Source organism: Lathamus discolor, chromosome Z, assembly GCF_037157495.1.
Source record: "Lathamus discolor isolate bLatDis1 chromosome Z, bLatDis1.hap1, whole genome shotgun sequence".
NCBI classification, from domain to species: domain Eukaryota; kingdom Metazoa; phylum Chordata; class Aves; order Psittaciformes; family Psittacidae; genus Lathamus; species Lathamus discolor.
This window is the reverse complement of record NC_088909.1, coordinates 82,245,587-82,273,075: the sequence shown is the minus strand read 5'-3', so window position 1 is coordinate 82,273,075 and position 27,489 is coordinate 82,245,587. Positions and strand designations below refer to the sequence as shown.

General features: G+C 40.4%; 1 protein-coding gene across 1 annotated transcript in view; it reads right to left on the bottom strand.

The window, feature by feature from the left end:
• LOC136004811 (histone-arginine methyltransferase CARM1-like) overlaps positions 1-26,915 on the bottom strand; it is a 58,231-nt gene extending 31,316 nt beyond the window's left edge. Inside the window, exons 1-2 of the mRNA XM_065661687.1 lie at positions 26,747-26,915; positions 9,695-9,820 (exon numbers count right to left, since the gene is read on the bottom strand). Of these exons, the coding sequence (XP_065517759.1) occupies positions 9,695-9,820; positions 26,747-26,915 (295 nt within the window). The remainder of the gene's footprint in view (positions 1-9,694; positions 9,821-26,746) is intronic.
• Positions 26,916-27,489: the final 574 nt, after the last annotated feature.

Here is a 27,489-nt window from a genome sequence, read left to right as displayed (position 1 = left end):
CCAGATGTCTGAGGCTGGAACATTATTTCCAAATGAGGAAGAAAATCTTTTTTGCTTCTTCTCAGTTGTATTACACTTCAGAAACTCACAGTGATATTTACTACAGGTGTCCTAACAGAATCTCAACAGCATTCACCACTTAGACTCAAAACAAAAAGCTCCCAGAAATACCTAGGTATATACAAGTTTGGCAATATTTATTCAGAATACTTTTGTATTTCTGTTGTACCTTTCAAGCAGTTATAGAGCTTTTCATTGCCACAAATAAAGCAGATTGAACTAATGTGATTCTGTTAATTTTAATAACTAATTTCCTAATATTTCCATCAGCCATAGATAACTTTGTTGAGTACTTTACTGAATATTAAATCACAATTTGCAGACCAGGTCACTTTGTAAGTAAATTTCTGCAGCCTCCTTTCAAATTTTTTGAGAGTCTGGATTTGCACAATGGCAACAACTTTGTCCCAGACACAACAGTAGTTGAATCCTTTTAAGTGTCAGCATGGGAGAACTAGATGCTTAGAAATTCAGCCATTAAGCACTTCATCAGCAGACAGGGGACTCAGTCAGTCGGTCATTTTTATGGGAAACATGACTGGTGGCCTTGTTTCTTTCCACATCAGGAACTGGATGCCATATGTTTCAAATCACATTGGTAAGTTTGTTTTTCCAAAGCAAAAACCTTTTCTACTTTTAGTACCGCTAATAAGTGCTTTCTTCAGTAAGCAGAAAGCAAAATATTGTATCATCTGCCAGCAAAATATCCTAACTAAAATGGCTTTTCTTTAAACAGAACATTCCACCCCTTAGTGATTCACATTTATATAAAACAAAAATTGAGCCAAATTGATAAAATGATTATCATCAAGAAGAATATTAAAGTATCTTTACTTTCAAGTTGCAACCACACTCCAAAGAAATGCAAATTAACAGATGTGAAAGCTTCCCCCACAGTGTCAATCTCACACTAAAAACATTACTAAAAGAATAGTTATGATTTGTAAAATGCTATTATAAAGTTTCTAAATGTAAATGTTTAATATCCTTTAAAACAGCCGTTTCAGTTGTATTAGACAACAGAGAGAAAAATGGGGCTTTAAGGTGTAATCAAATTTACATAAATGTTGTACGAATTATTGTGATATTGCAAAAACTTTTGAAGTTAAGCTATACTTTGGGAACTATTAAACTAAGAAATACTCGTTCCTTTCTTTTATTCTTCTTTGAAAGAATGACTGATTTTTATGTAAACAAGCTTCCTCAGAAACAAATTACATTGTAAGGAAGGAAGATGCTTTGGCTTAGTGCAGTATAATTGGATGAAATGTAAATATTGAGACGGATGTCGCTGGTGCAGTTGCTTCACTTATGTCTTCTAGTTTTAAAGCCAGAATGCTGAAAGTCTTGATATGTAAAAAGTCTAGCAGTGCTTACTGAAAGTCTCTTCTGAACCGGTGGCCACGGACATGCTTCACATGAAAGCACTATCTGGTAGCACTGAATTAGTGGCTATTAAATTTCAAAATACTGCCAAAATTTTCTAAGACATACCCTGTCTCACTGGAATAAAGTGCTGCCTGTTTTAAACAATTATCCACCCACCCACACCCAGTCTAATCCACTCTTACCAGAACAATAGAACTACATGAATTTTTAAACACCAAATGATTGGTCAAGCTACCAATACAATCATGTTGCCACCTTCAACACAAAACTAGCACTGCAGTTTTGTAATTTACAGGCAGGCAGATGTAGCAATACTCAGATATAGCAGATAGGAGCAAAAAAGCTAGAAATTTAGAATCCTTCATATAGTATTTTTTAAAAATTGAGGGAAAATTATGGTACATCACATTCCTATAGAAGAAAAAAAAAAAATATAATTCGAATCCTATCTGGAAAGCCAAACACTAATATTAACTAGCAAGAAAACAGCCCAGAATAATTCCAAGGAAAATAACAGTATGTTATGAGTCATTCAAAAACACACTAAAAGCAATTGACCTTTTTCAAATCTCCTTTATTTTGTCCTCCCAAGAATCTGAATCAATCGATACTCTAAAATGCTAATGCTAAAGTAATTCCCAAAGAACTGTTCAAGCAAAGCCCAGAGATACAAAAGGTACTCAAAATAGTGCTGTAAGCAATTAGGTCATTCCCTGTAGATCCTAACACCCTGAATTCACTTAGTGAGTCCCCAAAACACCACAAAACTTGTGAATGGCTGCCCCTAACTGGATCAAGAAAAACAATGGCATTGAAAACCATAGACTGAAACAACAGCAAACCCAGAGGTTTAAACAGTGAGACTAACAGACACAGCAGAGGGCATGTTCAGGCAGCCTTCTCTGTTAAGATTTGCAACTAGACTAGCAGTCTCCAAAATCACATCATGGGTATTTGCTCTTGCACACTACAGTCCCCAAAATCACATAATGGGTGTTTGCTCTTGCACACTACAGTCCCCAGCTCCATATATGACCTTGAAAACTTTTATCAGACACTTCATCCTGTTGAATTGAAATTTGATCCAATCAAACTGATTGCTTCATAGTCCCATAGCCTACACAGTGTTTGGGACAGCCACATAAACAAATTAACTCAGAGAAAGCACCTGCAAAGCCTAGAGGCACTTTGTGACAGTAGAGTAATTTAGAAACTGAAGTATAACACAGAACCGAAGTTCCTACCTCAGAGGTGAGCAGTTAGGTATTACAACTGTGCGCATTGCATGGCTCAGAAGTCAGAACCTTTTAATTTTTTTAAGTCATTCCAAATAGTTGACCCTCCTACCACGCTTTTAAGACTAGCAAATCCTGGACTTCACCATCATTGTGAGGTCATTTACAGTCAATGCATTGAGTAAGTTGTCTCAACAAGTTGCATTCATTGTTTACTCTCCTCAAGTTTCAAGCTGTAAGATTAAAGACATTTGTGAATCTAACTGTTTTTAAATTAACTCAAATAAAACAAGTTTCAGGTAAACAAACTATTTTCTTTTCTTTTGTTTTTCTGAAAAACAGAATAACTACTTTAAGCATAAACCAACAAGAGACCACAGAGTCATTTGGTCCTTTACTTCATAAAATTTATTATTTGACACAAATTCTTAAATTGCTGAATGGATTCCTTGCAACCTGTGGATCTTGAGGCATATCTATCAGTTGTCCCCACTTACAGTGCTTTGATTTGCATGACTGAGTGGTCTCAGTACACACTGACTGGAATCCTTCTGAATTAAATTTAACAAAAATAGTTCAAAGTAAACACACCCTTCGTTTTTGCCTCATTCCCAAATGAGTATAGTTTGCATACCAAGGCCCCAGCACCAATGCTCTGTTCTACAAGCTTGTTCCTTCTGTTCTCTGTGACTTGCTAATGGAATCATAGCTCATTAGAGCCGCATGCCATTATATGAGCTAATAATTTTGAGGGAAAAAAATCACCATGAGACATACCATGTTCCTTCGCTTACGTTGTATGGCAGTAACAGCATGTATGTTTGCACATATAAAATACAACATATGCTTTTAATATATTTCACATATATGTATCTACAGACACATGTACTCATATGTCTCCAGTTCTGTATGTGGAGATCCGCAAGTACTATATGCTGAAAACTGTAAATAGCACCTTTTTTTCACCACATATATCATGCTTCTGTGCAAGTGGCACAGATATTAGCGCTGGCAGACAACTTTCAAGATGAGTTGTGCTACTAAACCAACATCTACAGACACCAACTATTGGCATGTCCGGTGCCTGGATACACTGTGAAAGTGGCTGGAGACCAGAGCTGAGGTTTGAAAGAGAAGAAAAGAACATCCATTCTATCATGACACCAAAACAGCATTTCATCCTATGCTTATGAACTAAATCCGTGCTAAATTAAGCAGGCTATTTCCACTGAAGAGCAGAGAGCTACATACCAAGTCTGCCACAGATGAGTTACAGACTGGTTGGTTGGTCTATTACAGATAAATGATCTTTGTCTTTGAAAGAAGTCTGTAGGCTACTAACTTTCATTTTATTGCCTACTCAATCCTACTCAGATGTTTAACATATGTTCAGCAGGAAATGAAATATACAATCTATGATTTATGACTGCCAAAATGCTGGAACCAGAACAACAATTCTCTGTGTGGGCATAAGCAGGGCATGTATTTCCCTCTCATTCCTCACTCCTCATCTTCCTCTACCTTTATAAAAGACAGAGGACTTAAAGACCCAAGACTTTTGCAGTGAATTTTCGTAACATTTTAAGAGATGGAAAATTAATTTTCAGTCCATTTTTTGATCACAACTTTTTTTTTTTTATTATACACACAAACATTTGCAAATCTTTTCGTCAATTCTCCAGGACACAGGGGAGGACCAAGAAAAAGCTAGGAGGATTGGCCAGGTTAATAAATGGTTAAAAGGGCGGTGTCATAGTCAGGGGTTTGGGTGTCTTGAACAGGGGAATGAAGTTAGTAGGCCAGGTCTACTGGGGGCTGGTGGAGCTGCTCTGGTAGAGAAGGGGAAGAGCAGTTTTGGTAGGAGGCTTGCCAGACTGGTCAAGGAGGCTTTAAACTAGATGTGTTGGGGGAGGGGGGCATCATTCCATCCCAACACACCCAGTCAGTTGCCAGCACCTATAATAAATGCCCGGAACAATGTAGAGATATTCCAGCTGCTCCAGCCAACGAGCCGGCTTCAATTGGAGCTCGGCTCAGATGCCTCTATACAAACACCCATAGCATGGGGAACAAACAAGAGGAATTAGAGATGTGTGCACATCTACGGGGGTATGATACAATAGGCATCACTGAAACATGGTGGGATGGCTCCTATGACTGGAGTGTTGGAATGGAAGGTTACGGGCTCTTTAGAAAAGACAGGCGCAGCAGGCGGGGAGGGGGAGTTGCCCTTTATGTTAGGGATAGGCTGGAGAGTGTGGAACTCTGGTGACAGGTGAGCAGTTTACAGAGAGTTTGTGGGTCAGGGTTAAAGGGAGAACAGCAATGGGAGACATTACTGTGGGGATCTGTTACAGGCCGCCTGATCAAGGAGAACCTGTGGATGAAGCACTCTACAGACAGACAGAAACAGCCTCACGCTCACAGGCCCTTGTTCTCATGGGGGATTTCAACCACCCTGACATCTGTTGGAACGATGGCACTGCACGGCACAAGCAATCCAGGAGGTTCCTCGATTGTGTGGAAGACAACTTCCTTCTGCAAGTAATAGAGGAGCCGACAAGGAGAGGTGCCATGCTTGACCTTGTGCTCACCAACAGGGAAGGGCTTGTTGAGAATGTGGTACTCCAGGGCAGCCTTGGATGCAGCGATCACGAGATGGTCGAATTTGAGATCCCCAGGACAGTGAGAAGAGCGTGCAGCAAGCTCACTGCCCTGGAGTTCAGAAGAGCAGACTTTGGCCTCTTCAGGAACCTGCTTAATAAGGTTCCATAGGATATAGCCCTGGAGGGCAGGGGGGCCCAAGACTGTTGGTTGATATTCAAGGATCACCTGCTACAAGCTCAGGAGTGCTGCATCCCAACTAGAAAGAAGTGTGGCAGGAGGGCCAGGAAACCTCCTTGGATGGATAAGGAGCTGCTGAGGAAAATTCAAATGAAAAAAAAGGCTTATAAAAAATGGAAGCAAGGACAGGTGGCCTGGGTAGAGTACAGGGATGTTGTCCAGGAAGCTAGGGACCAGGTTAGGAAGGCTAAGGCCCAGTTAGAATTAAACCTAGCCAGGGATGTTAAGGATAACAGGAAGGGATTCTACAGGTACGTAGCAAACAAAAAACAGACTAGGGACAACAGAGGCCCCCTGAGGAACCTTTTGGGAGAGCTGGCTACACAGGATTTGGAGAAGGCTGAGGTTCTTCATAACTTCTCTGCCTCAGGCTTCACTGGCAAAGGCTCTGACTGCACCACCCAGCTCTTAGAAGGTAGATGAAGGGACTGTGAGAATGAAGACCTTGGGCCCACTGTAGGAGAGGATCTGGTTTGAGACCATCTTCAAAATCTGAAAGTGCACAAGTCTGTGGGACCTGGAGAAATCCATCTGCGGGTCCTGAAGGAGCTGGCAAATGAAGTTGCTAAGCCACTGGCCATCATATCTGAAAAATCATGGCAGTCAGGTGAAGTTCCCAATAACTGGAAAAAGGGAAATATAACCCCCATTTTCAAGAAGGGGAAAATGGAAGACCTGGGGAATTACAGACCAGCCAGTCTCACCTCTGTGCCTGGCAAAATCTTGGAGCAGATTCTCCTGCAAGGCATGCTAAGGCACATGAGAAACAACAAGGTGCTTGGTGACAGCCAGCATGGCTTCACTAAGGGGAAATCCTGCCTGACCAATTTGGTGGCCTTCTATGATGGGGCTGCACTCCTGTTAGGGTGGTGAGACACTGGAATCGGTTGCCCAGGGAGGTTGTGAGTGCTCCATCCCTGGCAGTGTTCAAGGCCAGGTTGGATGAAGCCTTGTGTTGGATGGTTTAGTGAGAGGTGTCCCTGTCCATGGCAGGGGGGTTGGAACTAGATGATCTTGAGGTCCCTTCTAACCCTAACCATTCTATGATTCTATGATTCTATGGACAAGGGTAAAGCAGTTGGTATCATCTACCTGGACTTGTGCAAAGCGTTTGACACTGTCCCACACCACATCCTTGTCTCTAAATTGGAGAGATATCAATTTGATGGATGGACCACTCGGTGGATAAAGAACTGCCTGAATGGCCGCACACAAAGAGTTGTGGTCAATGGCTCGATGTCCAGCTGGAGATCAGTAGCGAGTGGTGTCCCGTGGGGATTGGTGTTGGGACCGGTCTTGTTTAACATCTTCATCGTTGACATGGACAATGGGATTGAGTGCGCCCTCAGCAGGTTTCCTGATGACACCAAGCTGTGTGGTCCGGTTGATACGCTGGAGGGAAGGGATGCCATCCAGAGGGACCTTGACATGCTTGCGAGGTGGGCTGATGCCAACCTCATGAAGTTTAACCATGACAAGTGCATGAGCATGAGCCAGCTGCAGTGTGCGCTCGCAGCCCAGAAAGCCAACCGTATCCTGGGCTGCATCAGAAGGAGTGTGACCAGCAGGTTGAAGGAGGTGATCCTGCCCCTCTACTCTGCTCTCGTGAGACCTCACCTGGAGTATTGTGTGCAGTTCTGGTGTCCTCAGCATAAAAAGGACATGGAACTGCTGGAACAAGTCCAGAGGAGGGCCACGAGGATGATCGGGGGACTGGAGCACCTCCCGTATGAAGACAGGCTGGGGAAGTTGGGGGTGTTCAGCCTGGAGAAGAGAAGGCTGCGTGGAGACCTCATAGCAGCCTTCCAGTATGTGAAGGGGTCCTATAGGGATGCTGGGGAGGGACTCTTCGTCAGGGACTGTAGTGATAGGACAAGGGGTAACCGGTTAAAACTTAAACAGGGGAAGTTTAGATTGGATATAAGGAGGAAATTCTTTCCTGTTAGGGTGATGAGACACTGGAATCGGTTGCTCAGGGGGGTTGTGAGTGCTCCATCCCTGGCAGTGTTCAAGGCCAGGTTGGATGAAGCCCTGGGTGGGATGGTTTAGTGTGAGGTGTCCCTGCCTATGGCAGGGGGGTTGGAACTAGATGATCTTGAAGTCCTTTCCAACCCTAACTATTCTATGATTCTATGATTCTATAGTTTGAGAGCAACAGCTATACCAGTACACAGCAAACAATAAAAAGATTAACTTCTTCTCTATAGCCTTAATTTCTTTGTAAAAGCATGTGACATTCTCAAGAGTAGGTGCTGTTAAGTAACTTCCAGCTTAATGGAGCACCCAACACATTTTGTTTGTCACGTAATCTGAAGAGACTTTGACCAACCATTATATTTCTGTCATTTTATCAATGAGTTGTTTCCTGGACTAACAGGTCATTTCAATTTATTTTCCCCTGAGCTCTAAAGATGGAAAAAATATAGAAAACACACGATTTAGTAATTTTAACAAATAATCAGAAGTAATAAATTGAGACTTACCTCTATTGTTTTTATCTATTTCAAAACATGCAATTACATAAATAAATGCAAATCACCAAGGAATATAGCTAAAGAGAAGCCTGAATTTACCACTAAATCATCAAGGCACTCCTCTCAGGAAAAATTCCAAACTGTACATAATTTAGGCGGACTTTTTTTCCAAATACTTGTTTGCAAATGTGAGGAAGAGCACTAAGAGAAACTTCCTTTGCCTTGGGATCTCAAACTGTCAGTGCCTTTTGGAATCAGAACCTTCCTTGGTAGGTGATATATGGTAGGGATTGCAGACCAAAGAGTACTGAAAAGCTTGCTGGAGTCCTTAATTATTGGTTATTAATTCTCTCAGCAGCGAGCTAATAACTTGCTAAACCACCTAATCTCAATTATTTTTTCAGTTATGATGTGTATATCTGTAAAAACAGTTGTATTGCAGTCTCAAGAGAAAAAGCTTAATGGAAGCACAAACCTGAATTGTAACACTCAAATACATAGATAAAAAAAAACCCAACAAACAAAGCAACAGACACTCGCAGTCATTCTTGTCTTACATTTATATTGTTTTAGTAAGGTAAGAGTTTGAAAATCTGAATAGTTTTTCTTGATGGATACAGATGAAAGACTATAACCAGTCAGGACTTCAAAGGCTACCAAGATTTGTCTCACAACTGAAAAAATCAGGTTAAATACTACATTTTCTGCCTGAAACTCAAGATTTCATTTTTGTATATAGATGACACAGGGCTAGCAGCTCATTACATAAACCGATCTCCATCCAATTTCTCATATGCCAGGCCATTGAAACAGCATCTTTAAGAAAGCTGCCAAAAATCTAATCTAACTGCTCCGTGTTTCATTTTGCACACAATATAAAACACAAATAATGATAATACAAATAATGTCCTCCTGGAAATCATCAAACCTACTGATGCAGGCTGCTATATAAGAACTCCTGATTATTGCTAAAGGGGAAGTTGTATATTAACTGTAGTTACACAATTTCAAAATGAGTTGTGGCCATGCTGCGCACTACTCAGAATAAATAGGCAGCCTTTTGAATTTCATCGCATAAAAACCAAGAGTGCTTTCCCAAAAGTTGGCAAGAGGACATGAGGATAGCACATATTAAATAGTCTTAGCTGTTGGATTTACAAAACACAAGTCAGGTGGATGTAAAATATACGGATCTTAAAATTCTACTGCAATAGTCATGTTTCTAAAACAGAGTTGAGTTTCTTTTTCACACACAAAATATGTATCATAACAACTGCAGGTATATGTTAAACTACCTCAGTTAACTATACAGGCAAATAGATCTGTGAGACGTTTCTAAATGGGGAAAAACAAGTGGCAGTTTGACCACACAAAGCATTACGTTTACCAGTTATTACAGTTTATGAAGTCAAATTATATGAATACATTATTTGCATTTGCTTTCTTCAGAAAACTAATCTGCAGGTGTTTTGCAAAAATGTTATGTTCACTATGTGGATGGTCCATACTCCCCAAAAGGCAGATGAAGTGGGTGAGATGCAAATGAAGTTGAGTGAATTATCATAACAATATGTAATATTTAAATAGCCAACATGAAACAGAGGTAGAAGACAACATCCTTTGGAGTGAATTTCAGCAATACAGTAACACAGCAGGAAGGAGAAGATGCTCACTAATTTAAAATGTACTTACCGGATTGTGATTTGAACTGAATCAAGGCACTGCTGTATTCCACTGTAATTAACAAAGACTGTTTTCCCACACGACAATATTCAGTGTCTCTGTTAACCAAGCATTTAAACACACAGACTCCATCAGCTGAAGGAAAAAAAAAACGACAAACCTTTAGAAAACTTTTTAGCAGTTAAAAACAAAAACATATAAAAAACTAGATGCCTCTGCTTAACAATATACATAAGTGTGTATTCGAAGTACACAACTTGGCAAAAATACACTAACATGTTCCTTAAGAAAATTTTACAGAGACCTAGAGTTTCCATCCCACTTATCATCCACAGTTTCTTGAAGTTGTCTTGTCCTCAAAAGAAAGAGAGCTGACTAAAGTAATTTTTACCTAGATCCTAAAGAAGTCTTGAATTAACACTTTTTCTACTACTTTTGCTTCCTACTTTGTCAAATTAAATGGCAAGGTGAAGAATCAGGGATCAATTAGTTTGACTAAACGAGGAGAAATGGACCAACTTTTTCTAGCAAACACACACTACGCACCACATCACGTATTACAGCTATCAATAAACCTATGATGTGAGAAAAACTAATGCAATTTTTCGGGCAATGAAGAACACATACATACTTCAGAGCTAGGAGCAGCAGAGGTCAAGCCTGTGGCCCCTGGAAGAGGGACCCAGTATCAGAGGCTTAAGTGATGCAGTACACACTGTCTCTCTATCAGCCTTACAGCTGTCAGGTGGCAGTTGTGTGAGCACATCAAGTAAGATGCATATCATTGCTTTCAGAAACCTGAAAGACATCTGTCTCAAAGGGAACTTAATGAAAATGGCAGCTATGGATATTAGGTACAATAGGTGAAGCTTTTAAATTATCAGGGGGTTGTGTTATACATATCTTCATCACTCAGGAAGCAAAGCTCCAGGACTTAACATCCCTAGAACATTCTTTCATGCATTTTATTTCACTTTGCTGTCGACAAGCATCTATTATGCTTCTCCCATGCACATTGTATTATTCTGGAGATAAATGTTAAAATAAAACACAAAACCCACCAGAAGCAGGAAAAGTAAAAGGGTTAAGGCAAAATAGAAACAGAGAAGTTAAAGTTCACCAATTGGCAGTGACAGAAAAGTGATAACACTGCAATATACTGAAAAGTGTGCAAGAGAAAAAAACTGAAGGAAAGCAAGAATGAAGGGTTAAAAATACACATCTTGAAAAGCAAGAGTCATAATGAATTGATTATTATTAAAAGCTTAGTTGAAAGCTAATTATAGACTGCTGAGCTATGTTATTCTGCTAGCAACATTCAAAGGACCAGACTAAGAAGGTACACAAATACCCAGCATACAGGCACTCAGTACATTTTCTGAAGTCATGTGCTGTGATGAAAAGGAAAGAGAACAGAGAGAAAAGCCACTACATGATGTTCACAGAAGCATAGAACAGTTTGGGTGGGAAGGGACTTTAAAGATCATCTCGTCCCAAGCCTGTGCCGCAGGCAGGGACACCTTCACTAGACCAGGTTGCTCAAAGCCACATCCAACCTGGCCTTGAACACTGCAGGGATGGGGCAGCCACAGCTTCTCGGTGCAACCTGCCAGTGTCTCACCACCCTCACAGTAAAGAATTTCTTCCTAATATCTAATCTAAATCTACCCCCATTCAGCTTAAAGCCGTTACCTCCTTTCCTATAACTACAGGCCATAGAAAACCACCTCTCTCTGTCTTCCTTATAAGGCCCCTTTGAGTGTTGAAATGCCACTGCAAGGTCTCCCCAGAGCCTTCTTTTCCCCAGGCTGTACAGCCACAACTCTCAGCCTGTCTTCATAGGAGAGATGGCCCATCCCCTGGCCATTTTTGTGGCCCTCCTCTGGACCAACTCTAACAAGCCTATGTCTTTCCTGAGCTGTACTTTAATGTGGAGCTCCTGTGTACTTATGGCAGCCTATTCCTCCTGGAGGTGTCATGAGACATTGAAATGTACTCATAAGTTAATTACAACTTATAAAGACTCTTTTCTAATTTGAAAGACTGGGCCTACACTTAAAAACTACCTGTGGGCTTTTGTTTGTTTGGTTTTTTTTTTTTGTTACGTGAGCTGTTACTCAGCAGCTATGAGCAACCACTTTGTCAAAAGATTTTTTAAAATACTATATTTCCGGATCAGATTTTGGGATAAATGTTCACATTTTTTCTCAAATACAGCAACATGAGTGTAACTAGATGCTGAGAGTCCAATCCTGGCTAATAAGTGATTGTGGTGTGGACTACAATGGTATTGGTCTAAAGTTCAAAAGCAAGCGTATCTCAAAGTAGTTACAAAAACACGTCTGTACTTTAAACATTAATTAATCTTGAAGTACTCATAGCAGTATCAGGGAAAAAAAATTGCTCCAGTTTTAGGTGCATGTTAAGAGAGTAGAATGTAGTACTTAGGAATTTTCACTTCCAGATGTCATTTAAGTATTCCTGCAACTCACACTGAGCTAATGGCCATTTGGAATCAACTTGGTGAAGACTTTGTTCCAAAGTCTCTCACTTGTTCTGTCTTCTGCCATTTATCAGTTGCCGGTTACAATTAATACATCATAGTTAAGCATAGTGAAATCAATTGCCTGCTAAGTTGGAAGAGCCTACATGTTCATTGGAGCTCCCGTGGATGTTCCTCACTCATTTTCTGGCCTGTAGGGAACAGAGGGCCAGTAGCCAGATGCTGAGGTCTTTTCTCCTGTCAGCCTATAAACTATACAGCACAACAGCATCAGTAAAACTGTATTTGCATGTCCAGGTCTGTACAGATGTTTGTTCACCTTGAAAGTCAGGCAGCATACCTCTTTGGTATTTCAGAACAACAACAAAAGACAGGAAAGGACCAGATCGTATTTTGGTATCAGGACTCAAGGCAGTAAAGGCAGCAGCTAATGTCATACCCTGCAGAAGTTTCTCAAAGGTGAAGAAAATACTTTTTTTCCCCTCAGTTAAAATGGAAAAAGAATATATTTCAAACTCTGTTGTTGCTTTTGCATTCACTGAATATGACAGCTCACTGCACAAGTTTGGCAAGTCAACAACTACAGGAGACTTTAAAAAGGACTAGTGGGTTGTTAGTGTACTGAGGTGGACAAGGACATTGCTCATAGCACTGCTTTCTACTTGCAAATGCCAGAGATTCTCTGGGATAACCTCCATTTTCTCAACCTGACTTTTAAAATAATTCCATATCCATTTTGAGTGGAGTACATCCCCAGTGTCTGCGCATCACTGAAATAAAATGTTCATTCTCACATTAGAATACATTCAGGATACTCTTAAGACTCATTTCACTATATTAAGAGAACAGTTTGTAAAAGAGTTTATAATCTTCTTGTAAACAGGAAAAAAAAAAAAAAAAAAGCTATTGGAAAAAACCCAGCGAATTTCCCATCTATAGAACAGCACATTAACTTGAAGTTAAGTTTCAGTAGAAAATTCAGCATTTCAGAACAGCATGTCTAAAGGACACACAAAACTTGCATGGTGTTAAAGGCAACATGAGCAGGAATCTCTCAAATCCTAAACAGTGCTACAACAAATGAGGACTCCCCTAGACAGAGCCCACTACTTCCACTCAGCCTTACAAGAGCTGACTTCTCTTTGCTTTTCCCTCTCACTTTATTCCTCTTACATACATAGTCATATCTATATCAAGAATGACAATACTCAAAATGTCTAAAAAATTTGCTCTTTCATGTAAAGCAAGAAAGGAAAAAGTAAAAAGTCTTCTGAGATTTAAGCCTTGGAATCTTGCCCAGTTAACCATTATACTACCTTAATACTTCACTTGTTTGGAGCTTTAACATTACTATGACTGCAGACAGAAAGTCCTAAGATACTGTTTTGATGACAGCAGCATGAAGCTGTTGTCAGCTTTATGCATATGAATTGGCTGCAATCTCCATAAGGTAATATGCAATTTAAGCAAGGGTGTGTGATTACATGAAGGCATGGATTCTTTCAAGCTCAGAATAAACAGCTGCTCTGTTAGGTAACAGATGAGATCCATTTCCTGCAAAAGGGAAGAAAAAACCACTCCATATCACAGTCAATTAAAAGAAAGAATTCATAAATGCAAATTTCATGAGGAACTATATATTTCGTAGCATTATCTCCTACCTACTTCACAAACAAGCCTGATCTTTAGTGTAGCAGGCTAATATAATTAAATATATTATTTTAATATATCTCTAAAATCAATGCTTGATGAATGATTTCTAGAGAAATAACCACTTATAATTTATTTAAAATTGTTTCCTTATTCAGCATATTAATGACAAAAAAAGAAAAAAAAGAAAGAAGTTAGCAATAATCCTTTTAGTAGTACCAAAGTCTTCCACCTTTGCTCCTCTTCAAAAGACATCTTGGTAAAGTTTTCCTTGGCAGAAAACCAAGGAAAGATTGAGAGTCTGAAAAGAAATAAGTCAAAACCTGGAAATGGGGCAGAGGGGGATGGGGCCCTAGAACATGGAGAGGGGCTGAACCTAGATTAAAACAAAGGCACAAACTCTGCAAAATTTCACTTTCATAGCTCAGTGTTTAATGAAAACTCCTTATCTTCTTGCTGGAAATATGTCTAAGCAGTGACTGTTCACTTGCAAAATAAATCTACGTTGTAGATACCTGTACCTATCCATAGATGCCTTCTACCAAAATGAGCACTAAGTATTTACTTCTGCACTGCTCTTTCTCTGATTAAAATGTTAGGTGCACTAACATTATTAAACATTTTTTTTAAGATTATTTTAACTTTATTTAAATGTTAAATATTTAACAACATTTTAACATTATTTAAACACTATCAAAGTGTGTTTTAAATACTTCCCAGGTACACACTTCTTGAAACTGCTAGAACATTTAATCACTAGAAAAGGTGTTCACCTCACAGAATGACTTTTCCTAAGTATATGAACTCTTTCTGGGAATGAGGGATTTAACAGTTGCTCCTGTTTCCCTGCCAGTTCTCATCCTGTTTCCCTTTAAGATTTTCCCTTTAAGATTTTGCTGGCCTTTGTGATTAAGAGGAAGGAGATGTTTGCACTAATTTAATTACTGAGAATCCGCTTTAGAACAAGGATAACCTGACACAGTTATCTACTGCTATACGCCTTTAAACTTTCAAGATTTTTGCTCCCTACACTTGCATCCCATTTTGAAAACTGATCAGCACCTACAGCATGCAGGCGGTTAATGCCAAGAAACAATTCACATCCTTCAGCATTATCTTGTCTTTTTTCAATAAAGCAAACACAAAATGAAAGAAACACAGCCCCAACAATAGTCGGCTTCAAATATGCTTGTTTACCAGTTGCCTGTATCTCACTGCCTGTTCCTTCAGTTGATTTATGACCACCTTTAAAACACCAAGCACAGCAAAGCACACTTTTACCCCACACAACTAAGTGCAATGTAAATATCTCTCAGTAACAGTTATCGTAAGTTGGTATGCTCACAAAGCAAAAGACGTCTTCCAAAGACACTGACTCAAGTCCGGATGTTATCTACACTCAACACAGAGTTAATACATAACCTGATCTTTGAAGGCATAGGTGGTTTTCACCACGCAGCTCTCAGGGTCATGTCAACCTCAGAACACAGCTCTGCCTTTGTCTGCAACCATGCAGCTTAACAAATAAATCGTGTAATCACAAGCAGATCAAGAGTCACCAGTTGCAAGCAGTGTAAAAAAGAATACTGTGATACAGAACAATCGGTGCCAATTTAAAGAGTATTCCTTTTTATTTGGACAGCCTCAAGGAGACTGTCACGTTGCAATGTTGCAATAACAAGAGACTAAAACAAGTTACGTCTTCTAATGACTGACGTAACAGACCCATCCAAGTTTCAAAAGCATAAGCTGGTTTATAATAGAAAGGAGGAGGAGAAGTTGTTATCTAGAATCGTGGGCTCTACAATATTTTTCTGATATGCAAGCCACCTCATCCTAACAACCACCTGTGCCTGTAACCTCTTCAGTGATACCTCCACTGAGTATTAACTGCATCATATAAAGCTTCATACATGACTAAAACGGGCATTCAGAAAGTGTAAAGAACCTCTGTGACATGGATTCACAATAGTGACAATTTAGGACAAGCGCCCTCTCAATATCCTGACTGCCTTAGGTGTAGTTCATAAGGCAGTCAGAGCTCAAGTAAATAGTCTGAAATAACCACCATAAAAGTGTGATTTGAGGCACAGACTAGGAGATCTACTTCAGCAGTACTACAGCAACCTTTAGAGAAATCAGGCACTTTTTTTTAATAAAATAAAAAAGTAATATTTTTTAAGATAGATATTAAACTAGAAGTGTTTTGAGAAATTTATTTCTTGAGCTATACACTAGTACCTCTACAAATATCAAAGAGTTTTGTTTTTACTGTAAGCAGGCACAGTTTCATTAACTTCAAATCAGCAACTATTAATCTCAGACTACTGTGGTAAATCACTGCAGTTTAGACACCGCAGCAATAAAGCACCTGTCTTTCAAGTAAGAGAGGATACAAAGAATATTATAACAAAGTTGCTTCCTTATGCTTTTAAAGAGCTTAAAGGAAGAAAATCAAGAAAGCATTTCATAATACCTCATACTGCTAGCCATAAATTGATTTCACACTACTGGTGTCTACTCAGCTTGACATTTAATGAGTCACTGCATTTCCTTCTTTATACAAAGTCTTGGAGGGTAAGGGCCTGGTATAAACTTATTGGATTTGCAGAAAGAGGTCATACTTGTATTCTCAATTTGCAACTCCTTTACTTTTCTAATTGCAATATATATTTACTTTTACCTTATTTTTGCTTATGTATGTCCACACATTTCTGAGAGCATCATTGCATTTCAACTATAGTTTGACATAAATAAGACTTATAAAGATTAAGTTATCATAAAACTATCAAGGAAAAGTTGTGATGGTACATGGCTTTTTACCATTTCTATTCAATTTATAATTAAACAATAAAATGATTAAAAGCACAATGTAATCAGTAGCAGTATTTTTTAAAGAATTTTTTGGCTGCAGCATAGCAAAAATGGCAGCAGCTATTAATCTGTATCATTCTGAGATACAAGTTTCTTTCATTATGTGCTGAGGACTGCCGAATTCTGGTACCTATTTAGTGGCTAAGGCAAAGCACCATCAAATGCAAATTTGAAAAATTAAGTGTTTCCTGAAAACTTAATCTTTTAATAAAGAGAAAGAAAAGGAGAGCAGTAAAATAAGAATCCTTTATCTGTAGAGCTCTAAAGAAACTAGCATTCTGTTTACAAGTAAAAAATTTAAAATAGGGAAATTCAGAAATAGTAGTGAATGACCAGTACATATATGAGGTTTGTTACATTTTAATCAACAAGTCAGATGCATTACATCTTTTTAAGCAGTGGTGAGACAGAGCAGAGTAGAAAGAAAAAAAAGGTGCAGACAAATCCTCAGTCATCACTAATCATTACTGCCTTATCACAGCACCCTGTAGTGAGCCACGTAGCCTGTAATTTTCAGCCATCTCCTTCTGCTGCTTCCAAACCAGCAGAAATATCTTATTTTATTATTTCATTATATTTTAATTATGCCTGATACAGTTTAAGTAGTTTTCTCACTTTAGGAATGCTAGTTTTGCTTCACAAATGTTTTTAACATATTATTTGCCAAACATTAAACCAGACAATAGGGTTGTCTTTCCTTTCCACTCAGAAATGCACAGCCACTGCACATGGTAGAGTGACAAAATATTAATACCAGAACATCGTAACTAGTAGTAAAGATTGAAGAACTCTGTATTTGGACAAAAAACAAACAAACAAACAAACAAACAACAACCAAAACAACCAACCAACCAAACGACCAACATTCCCTTAAATATTTCCTGCATATGTTTGAAGGTGTTACCACTCTGCCTGTGCTCATTTTATATCATGCCACTGTGGAAAAAAAATAAGCAGACCTGCCTTTAGGAAAACTAAGTTTCTAACACAGCATTTCTCCTATAGTTTTATAAGCCACTGTAGGGTCCAGGGCGTATCTGGAACATTCCATACCTGTGGCAGTGTGAAATGAATGGAAAACTCTCTACTGCATGCTCTTTAGCTGCCAGAAGAACCCGGCATAGAAACAGCTGGCCTGAAAAGGTCAGGCATCAGGACTTCAGTGCAGATGGTTTGCTTTCCAGATGTCTGATATTGAACAGTTGCAATCTGTTTTCTGGATAAAAAGAACATGCTTACAGACACATGCAGACATAATGCCATCCATGCTACTTGCAGGAACACTGCCAACTGAAGTCAATGGCAATGAATCACAGAGAAAAATTTGCTAGTACACATTTTTCCTGAATAAGCGTTTGTGCCTGACTCACAGTTATATAGCCATACATAAATGGATACAAGATTTTCACTTTCAGATTTCACTTTTACACTTTCAGATGCAGAGACCTTGATTAATTTACACATAGCATGTTATACTATTTAAAGGAAAAATAATTTATGTTTAGATTTATTTGAGATCAAAATATATTTACACAGAGCTTCATTTTCCCTTGCAGATTAAATACATTAAAATTCATCACAGAAGTTTCGATACAGAACAGGAAAACATAAAACCAACAGAGCTAGCAATGGAACTTTTACTATGCTAACACAAGTATGTGCACGTGTACTGTATGAGTAGGTGATCTTTAGGTCCTTTCCAGCCGTAACTATTTTATGATTATGAGCCTACCAACATATAGAAATCCTTCCATACATTAAAAACCTAATTCCGTCATCTGTAGTACACAAAACAAGAGCGGTGGCTTCTGCGATATAAGAGACAGAAGTGGAAGTCCACCGTGCTAAATGCACTGCTGAACTCAGTTTCCTCCAGCTATGAAAATCATCTCAGTGATAACAGTTTTCAGTTGCCATTTTGTTGTCTTTACAATACACTGATCCCTTTAATTGGCTTTGGTTGGAGAAAAGGCACAAAAAGGGACTAGCAGGAGCTGATCCAGGATTCCTTTAAGTTAATAGGAACCTTTCAACTGGTATCAGTGTCCTTTACATAAAACTGTCTTAGCATCTATCTACTCACCATGTCTGTGCATGCAATTTAGGTAATTTGGCAAAATAAACCCATGACCCCACAAACCTAACCTCCCCTCTTCTAACTTCCCTTTTCTACCTCGAAACAAACCAAGAAAAGTAAGCCTACGTCAGAAGGCAGTACTTTCTCCTCCTTCAATTAAAAACATATTCCAAACTCAATCTAAATATTTATTACGGCACTTACTGGCTGACTCCTAGATATAAAAAAACTTTATGGTAGTGTCTTCTTTCTTAACTTTGGGAGGTAAAAACCAAAGATGATACTTTCTTTATTCTCTCACTCATCTCCTTGCTCTAGGAAGGTTGGGAACTCTCTAAGGAACAACTGTTTTTATTAAAACTGTCTAGGCAGCACTGCAAAATATTTAGAAGCAAAGAGGTACAAGCTTAAACAGGTATTTTCGTTGATGTATGTTGCCTACCTAGAAAATAAAGGAAAAACAATTTTAAAAAGCAGCACACAAAAATAAAAAATCATGCATAGTTTTTCATTATACCTGTTTCCATCCACACTATCTCTTCTTGACATAAACACAGATGTTCATAATTTAGTTCAGCTCAAGCTGCAGCAGAAGTAACAAAATCCAAAAGTATGGTTATGCAGCAAGGCCTTTAATATCTTCTTGGTTCATTTAGGATTCTTAATTAATTGCTGTGAAAAGTTTCAGCAATTTTATTTTGTGAGCTCATATTTAGGCTTGAGAATTTTTACACTCTTCTTAAAGGCCCTTAATTCAGAGTTTAAGTTCAGAAAGAGCTAGAATCATTTTATAAATTCACTCAAGAAATTTTTAAACTTTTGCAGACCAGCCAAAGAAAACTGTTTGAAAATCTTCCTAAAAAAATGTATTACCAGTAATAGTGTAAGGGTCATCAAACTGCACCTTAAAACTGCAAGCTAACTAGTGCAAGAGAAGGAATTGGTTAAGAGGACAAACACAGGGAGAGGCTGATAATGCCAAGCAAATCATACAATCATAAAATGGTTTGGGTTGGAAGGGACTTTTCAAGGCCTAGCCTCCTGCAATGAGCAGGGACATCTTCAGCTCAGAGCCCTACCTAACATGTCCTGGAACGTCTGCAGGATGGTGCATCCACCACCTCCCTGTGCAACCTGTGCCAGTGTTTTACCACCCTCATTGTTAGATAAAAAATAAAATCTTCCTTGTATCTAGTTTAGTTTAAAACCATCACCCCTTGTCCTGTCACTATAAAGCCCTGGTAAAAAACCCTATCTCCATCTTATTTATTTGCCCCTTTAAGTACTAAAAGGCCACAATAACGTCTCCCTGGAGCCTTCTCTTCTCCATGCTGAACAAGCTCAACTCTCTCAGCCTTTCCCTACAGAAGAGGCGTTCCACTCCTCTGATCACTTCTGTGCCCCCACACTGTCTCCCCTCAAGGCCTTGCTCCAAAAGGTCCATGCCTTTACTGTACCGAGGACTCCAGAGCTGGATGCAGCACTGCAGGATGGGTCTCAGGAGAGCAGAGTAGAGAGGCAGGACCACCTCCCTTGAGCTGCTGCCACACTTCTTGTGATGCAGTCCACTATATGGTTGGATTTCTGGGCTGCAAGTGCACACTGCAAAGCGATGTCCAATCCTTCACCCACCAGTACCCCCAAGTCCTTCTCCTCAGGGGTGCCCTCAATCCTTCCACTGCCACAACGCAAGTACACCTGACCTCCTGCAGCCCGAACAGCCGCAGAAACCTTGCTCTTGGCCTTGTTAAACCTTATGAGGTTGGCATGGGCCCACCTCTCCAGCCTGTCAAGGTCCCTCTGGATGGTAGTCCTTCCCTCAAGCTTACCAACCGCACCACTCAGCCTGTGTCATCTGCAAACTAGCATCTGAGATATAATAAAAAAGACCCTTATGAAACATAAGTTCAGGAATTTTTCCAATCAGCTAACCACTGGAATACTTACTACTAAGATCTGAAACAGTTAACAGAAAATTTCAGGATTACTGTTTCTAATCATAATACTGTCTTCAACCACAATAGTATTACTTCACATGACCTATTCTGCTTCAAGAATTGTCTGACCTGCAATTTCCCCTGAGAATAAGATAGAAAAAAGAAGAAGGAATTTTAAATGCTTTGTTTATTCCTCCCTGAAATCCTTTGTGCTGCCCTAAAGAGGCAGGTAGAAGTGGGAAAGGACAACTAAAGCCTCCATGTCACCTGCATCTCAGAGGTTACCTAAATTATATGCATAAAATATCAACCGTGTGGCTGCTCAAACTTCCTCTAGCAACCTATTTTTGCCCCACAGGAAAATATATACTTTCACATTGGAAAAGGAAAAGGCAAATAACATCAGTTCTGCTGTTCAGATCTACTGGCAGTGACTGCCCTCTACCAGCACACGGAGGCTGCTCATGTTAATACTATCTGCTCAATGCATGTGAATGTACTGTACTAGAATATTCACACTATTAATACATTTTCCACCATATCCAAACCTGATACTTTTGTATTTCAGCTAGCAAGTGATTTATTTTTTTTATTCTCCTTATATTTTAGGATATAAAACTGGTCTCAATACGGAACAGGAAAAAATATATATCCAATATATTCAGTTGCAAGGTACTGCATGGGAGGGGAACTAAGAAAGGGCAAGTAAAAGAGTGTGGTTAATGATTCTTATCCAGTCCATCTCAATAGTGTCTGAAATTCACTACCATGAATGTTTTGTACCACTGAACTGAACTAGCAGTGATGAACTTTCCAAGCTGTAAAGTTTTAATTAGCATCCTTGTTCTGGAGCACAAACAGAACACATTCTCCTTGAGTCCAGCAATGCTGCATACTTTTCCTTTTATGTAATTTTAAAAAAGCTAAATATATGGCCTATAATACCAGTACTTATTAAGACAAAAGGCAGCAGGGCATCTCAACAGCTATCATATCCTGTGAGAGTCAAGTAGCCATTCAGCTTGTCTGCAGCTTGTCTTCTCCCATAGCTGGGACACAATCGACACACTTGAAGTCAATATAAACTTTCCATCTGCTTCTGGGAGCACAGAACTAGCTTGAAAAGGAAAGAGTAGGCAACATCTTTAAACAAAAAAAAAATATGTTATTAATAAAATCTGTTCAAAAATTGGGTATCATTTCCTCAAGTTCAAAAGCTGGAACTCAGAAAGGCAACTCTTAAGAAAGATGTAAAGAATCTTAAAAAATGATGTAAAAATGTTGTAAAACACAATAGACTTTCCGAGGGGCTTTCACTTATTGTACCAGTTCTTCCAAAATTCATAGCTGTTTATAGACGTTCATACATTTGGACCAGAAATAATTCAACAGTATTTAAAAAAAATAAGTAGGTAATTAAGCATAAGTGGAGACACTGTAACATCAATCTAAAAAGGACAGCATTTGCCCTCTAAATTTCCTGTGTATGTAACACCCAAGTTTTTCTTTTTCAACTTCGCCTAACCCGTATCAAGAACAAACACAAATTTATTGCAGACCTCCTAATCTTATTTCAACTATAAACAGAGAGAAAATAGTCTGCCAGCCTCATGATTTGTCTTGTCATTTACAACTAGCAAGCTTATCACAGACACTGAAACATGGAGGGTAAGGAGTAAGAAATAATCAGAATTTCCAAAAAGACTGTTTGCTCATTTTTCAAACCGAAGAAGCCCTACTCTCTCAGTTTCACCTAGCTTCTATCCAGGTCCTCTTAATAAAAAGACAGTTTGCAAAGCAGCCTACTTAGGTATCGCTGATTCTATTCTGTATATAATTAGAGAGAGAAATTACATCTTCTTCTAGGCTGCTGTTGAATTATGTCAAAGTACCAGCTGAATTAGAAAACAAAAAAAAAAAAAAAAAAAAACAAACCCAAAGCTGCTGTGTCTCTCCCTCACTTACTCCTAAGAGACACAGCCAATAACCCTTTCATAAAAAAGTACAGGAGATTTGGGGTTTTTCCTAGTAACCACAGGCAAAAGATAATGAGTGAAAAGCTGGTTTAATATGTGCTCCTACAGAATTTGCACTTCAGTGCTAAAATACATAGATGCTGCATCTGCTAGCTGCCAGGTTTGTGTCCTCAGGTTGAATAGCTCTAAACCTTGTTTTATATTAAAAGCACCCTGCCTGAGTTTACTGTTAACCGCTTCTTCTAGGTAAGGGGGAGTCAAACGTGCTTTCTTTTTTGAAAGCTTGAATCCTGACTGTGTTTATATCCTTGATATTTGTGAGGTACAAAGAAGTACAATAATATACAAACAAAAGGAACTGAAATCAGTACTCAGTTCCAAGAATTTCATGGTACAATTTTGAGAGTGTTCAAGGAAGCTTCTTGTAATAGCCTGAAGAGCTATCAGTTGAAGTGGGAAAAAAATACTTCAGAGAAACAGTAGCTAATGGCCTTTCAGAGCCATGGAACAAGAATGTAACAGAATTCAAGTAGAGCTGCTATGGCTAGGAGAAACCTCGAGAAACCTCCATATTGCCAAACTTTGAAGCTTTCAGTTAGAATTTCACTGGCCTCAATTTAACATCTCCACTTGTTTACATACCAGTTATCACAGGAAAGGGAATCCAAAAGGTCTCCCAGCCCTGGAGAAGCCACCACACAGCCTCATTTGCATTTTAAGGCACTCTGCCATCTGCTCTATTAAACTCCCTTTGATAGAAGTAGGTTGCAGCCCCGGATTTTCTTAGTCTCCTGGGAATACTTCCTGGACATCAATTTTCTACTTTCTTCCAAGAAGTCCTCACTATTTATACCAGAATTTCTGCAGTTCTCCTATGATCATTCCATAAACCAGACATAAGTTACATTTTTAATATCACATCCTCCAAAAGCAATGCACTATACCAGTCACCAGGATTTCTTCTTCTGTTCAGCACCCTCAAATATATTTTGACCCAAGGTCAGAGTTCTCTCAGCAGCAGTCCTTTCAAGCAGACCTTTCAAGAATAGCTTTGCACACTACGTCTTCATTTCCAAATCAGTGGTGAAGAACTATCACAGAAAATCAGTATGACCAGGTGATCATTTATCTTATTGGTAATACCTTTGCCCAAGAAGAGGCATTCGACTCTAACTCTCCTTGAGCTGACAGCTCACCAGAGACCACTGTCTCCCTAATGGATACTTCTCCCAAATGGCTGTAGCTCCAGCTCAGCACTGGCCTCAGTGCACCGCTCTTGTAGGTATACTCACCTGCTCCATTTGGCACCTGTACTTTAGAAAGTCCATTGTTTCTTCCCACTCTATATATTAAAACTGCACTGTGGAGATTCTTGCTTTCTCCTGTCCCAAATTTGACACAGATTCATTGCCTGATGAAGCATAATCCTTAATTCTTCTTGTTTCAGCATCATGTATTTATTTGTCAGTCTCTGCATCTCTTGGGATCATAACCAGTTGTTCTACTTACGGAGAAATTCTACTGCTCCAGGTTCCTTTCTGGGGAACAGAGTGGTTGTATTGATTTTATACATTGTATTGCAACAGTGTGTATCCACATGAAAGGAAAATGTTAAGGCTTCAGCTGGTGGAATTCTTACTGACACTGCCCGCTAGGAGCATGAGCTACAGCAGCCATTCAACCACAGCAGAACCCACTCACACATTTGCCTTTAACATCACTCTGAGTACCAGTAGTATACTGCACACTGCTATGCAATGTAGTCTACATTCTTACTTAGCTTTATACTCAATTGCCATTATTACATTACAGACAGTAACAGAACAGTTTCAGGCAAATACAGCAGTAATAGGTGAAGCATAAAAACTACAGATAAACTGAATGCTGTAGCAAGGGTAAAAATACAATCCGGATGGACAGCCTAATCACAGATCTGCAGCCAGAGTAATTTCTGATGAGACAGGGGTATTTTATCACTTTAAAATAGACATAAGAAGTGCCTGCTTCATTCCCACAAAAATGTTTCCTGACAAACATTCTCTTACTGGTGAAGAAGGTCAATGGTATCCTAAACTAGAAATGGGGGGTTTGTTTTGGTGGTTTGTTTGTTTGTGTTTCTGTTTGTTTTTAATCATCAGAAAAAACAGCAACCCCCCTTCAATGTGCGTTTAAAGAATTGCAGTAACTACAGCCAAATTATTTTTTTCCAAACATACCAAATACATGGCTTCACGAGGCACATTCAGGGAAAGAGATTGAAAAGGAAGTAAATTTCATCACTTCAATGTGACGTATGGAGGAAAAAAAAAAAAAAGTCAACACTTCAAATTATGCTGATTTCTTTTATTGTTTAAATAACCTGTATCTTACCAACAACAAAAGTCACCACAGTATGATCACTTCTGGTCAAGATTTGTAAGAAAACAGTTTTTATTTTCACAGCAGAATTGTCCATCCTATGTGAGATAACATAGATAATAGTAAGATCATTCTAATGAGCAGATATTAATAACAGAAAAGCTATATTATACTGTCAGTCTCATAATAGGCTATGTCATCAAGCTGTTTGCAGACTTGTTTTCTCACCTAATACATAATGTATTCAAGCAACAAGTTAGTGAACTCCCAGATACGACTAGGATTCGTGTTCTGCATGGAGTCTGATAGGGTACAGCTCGAACATCTTGGTATGAAAGGAAAAAGATGAAAAAAGACAGCTTACACCTCAAAACAGATTTGCAGATTTCCCTTCTCTTAGCAAGCACAATGCACTGATGCCCCTTCATCCGAACCTTATCAAACAAGCCTTTAATAAACAACAATCCAGCTCTATTGCGCATTAAAAAACCCCAAACATCTCCCCTCTGTATTTTCAGCTTTCAGCTGTCCCCTGTGAACCCTTCCAAGTGATGATGATGATGATAATGATCATAATAATATTAATGAACAAACAACCCCCAAACACAATATATCCAAACCCCCACAAATCTAGCAACTTTGAATTTCCCTGTTTCCAGCAGGTCTTTCATTTGCATGCATGCAAGAATGAGTGTGTATGAACGAAAGACGAAGAGAACAGTAACTAGAAGCTAGTCTTCAAATGAATACGATGCAAGGCAGAATCATGTCTTAACTGTGATTAGCGGTCAGTTTTTGTCACTCACGCTCTCCCAAATGACATGTTAAATGACTGACAGCACAAGCAAAAATCCAGTAGCAACTGGCATGTGAACTGATCTGTTTATGCTGCTGACCAAAACCCACGACTGTAATTCATCTACTCCACCAATCCTTCTAGAAGCTACTGAGACCACGTAAGAAAAATTAAAGCCACAACAGGTACTGCCTGTCCAGACCCGCTCAGGATTGGTGTCATATTCACCCACCTCAAGGAGAGCATTTCCAACCACTTTCTGTACACAACAACAACTTCAGGTTTTTCCCAGACTACCCAGATTCAAGAAGTTTGTTTTAAAGTGTCAGCTCCGCTACTGCCCTGTAAAGGCACAACCTCAGAAGAAGAATTACTTTTGAGGCAGTGTGTGCGCATGCAGACACCCCCTTACCACAGCCTACCTACCAGCCGCAAAGCCGGAGGGAATCACTTCAGGGTTTCCAGCCTGTTACTGTTCCAGTCCCACGCCCCCCGCCCCGGAGCCGGAGGAAAGCAGGAAGCACAGACACCTGCTCCGACAGCTGAACCAACCCCACGGGCCTGCGCTGCCGCTGCCCCCCGCCGACCCACACCTGGAGAGACGCGGCGGCGTCGCACCTCGCCCCTTAACGGCGAGGGCGCCGCGGCGCTGAAGGAAGGCGGCGGCAGCGCTCCGCACAGCACCACTCAGCGCTGAGAGCCCGGCGGGCCACAGGGCCTCTTCCCCGCTCCCGAGCCCTCCAGGCAAGAAGCGCCATTCCCTCCAGGGCCAGCCGCTGCTCCGCGCAGCGGGGAAGAGGAGCCGCCCTGCTGGCGAAGCCGGTGTCCCCCCGCCAGGATGCAGCCGAGGCGGGCGGCCGGCAGCTGCGCGGCTGGGCTCGGTACTTAACCGTCTGTCACGGTCACGTCCGCGTCCTCGTCTCCCAGCTGCACCTCCAGCTGCAGGGCTGTCTGGCTGGGGCTGTTGAGCTTCAGCCCCGCCGACAGCTCCTCCTCGGCGAAGATCAACTTCACGCTGTAGCGCAGCAGCTGCTGTGCGGACGAAGCCTGAGCGGCCATGGTCACAGCGCCGTCGCCTCGCTCTGCCAACAGTGCCTGCCTGCTCCTCCTGCCAGCTCGGGGGAAGGCGGCTGCGGCGGGAGGAGACCCGCGGGGGAGGTTTCTCCACAGACCGTTTCCACGGCTCAAGCGCCTCCCAGGGCACCGGCACAGCAACCTCCCCCCGCCGCCACAGCCGCTCGGCCCCTACCCGAGCTCGGCGGCCAGCAGCGACACCTGCCGGCTGCCGCGGCGCCTCCTCCCCCGAGCCCTGTCCCCGGGCCCGGCGCTGAGGCCGCGGGATGGCGCGGGGGCAGCGCGGTGCGGGGCGGGCTGAAGTGAGGGCCCCGGCAGCGCTGGTGGGAAAGGCTGTGAGCGGCGCTCGCCCGGCACCAGGGCCAGGCGTTAGCAGCGGTGGGTAAAGGATAAGGGTCACTAAAGCTCCGATAGTTCGGCGTTTCCCTCCCTTGCGCTGCTTCCCTCTCCGCTTTATTTTCTAAGACCGTAAAGGTGTAACAGCAATGTCAAGCAGTAGGCGTCGTTGTGCTGCCGTGGAATATATATATCCGGTTGGTTGGTTTGTTGTTAAGATCGG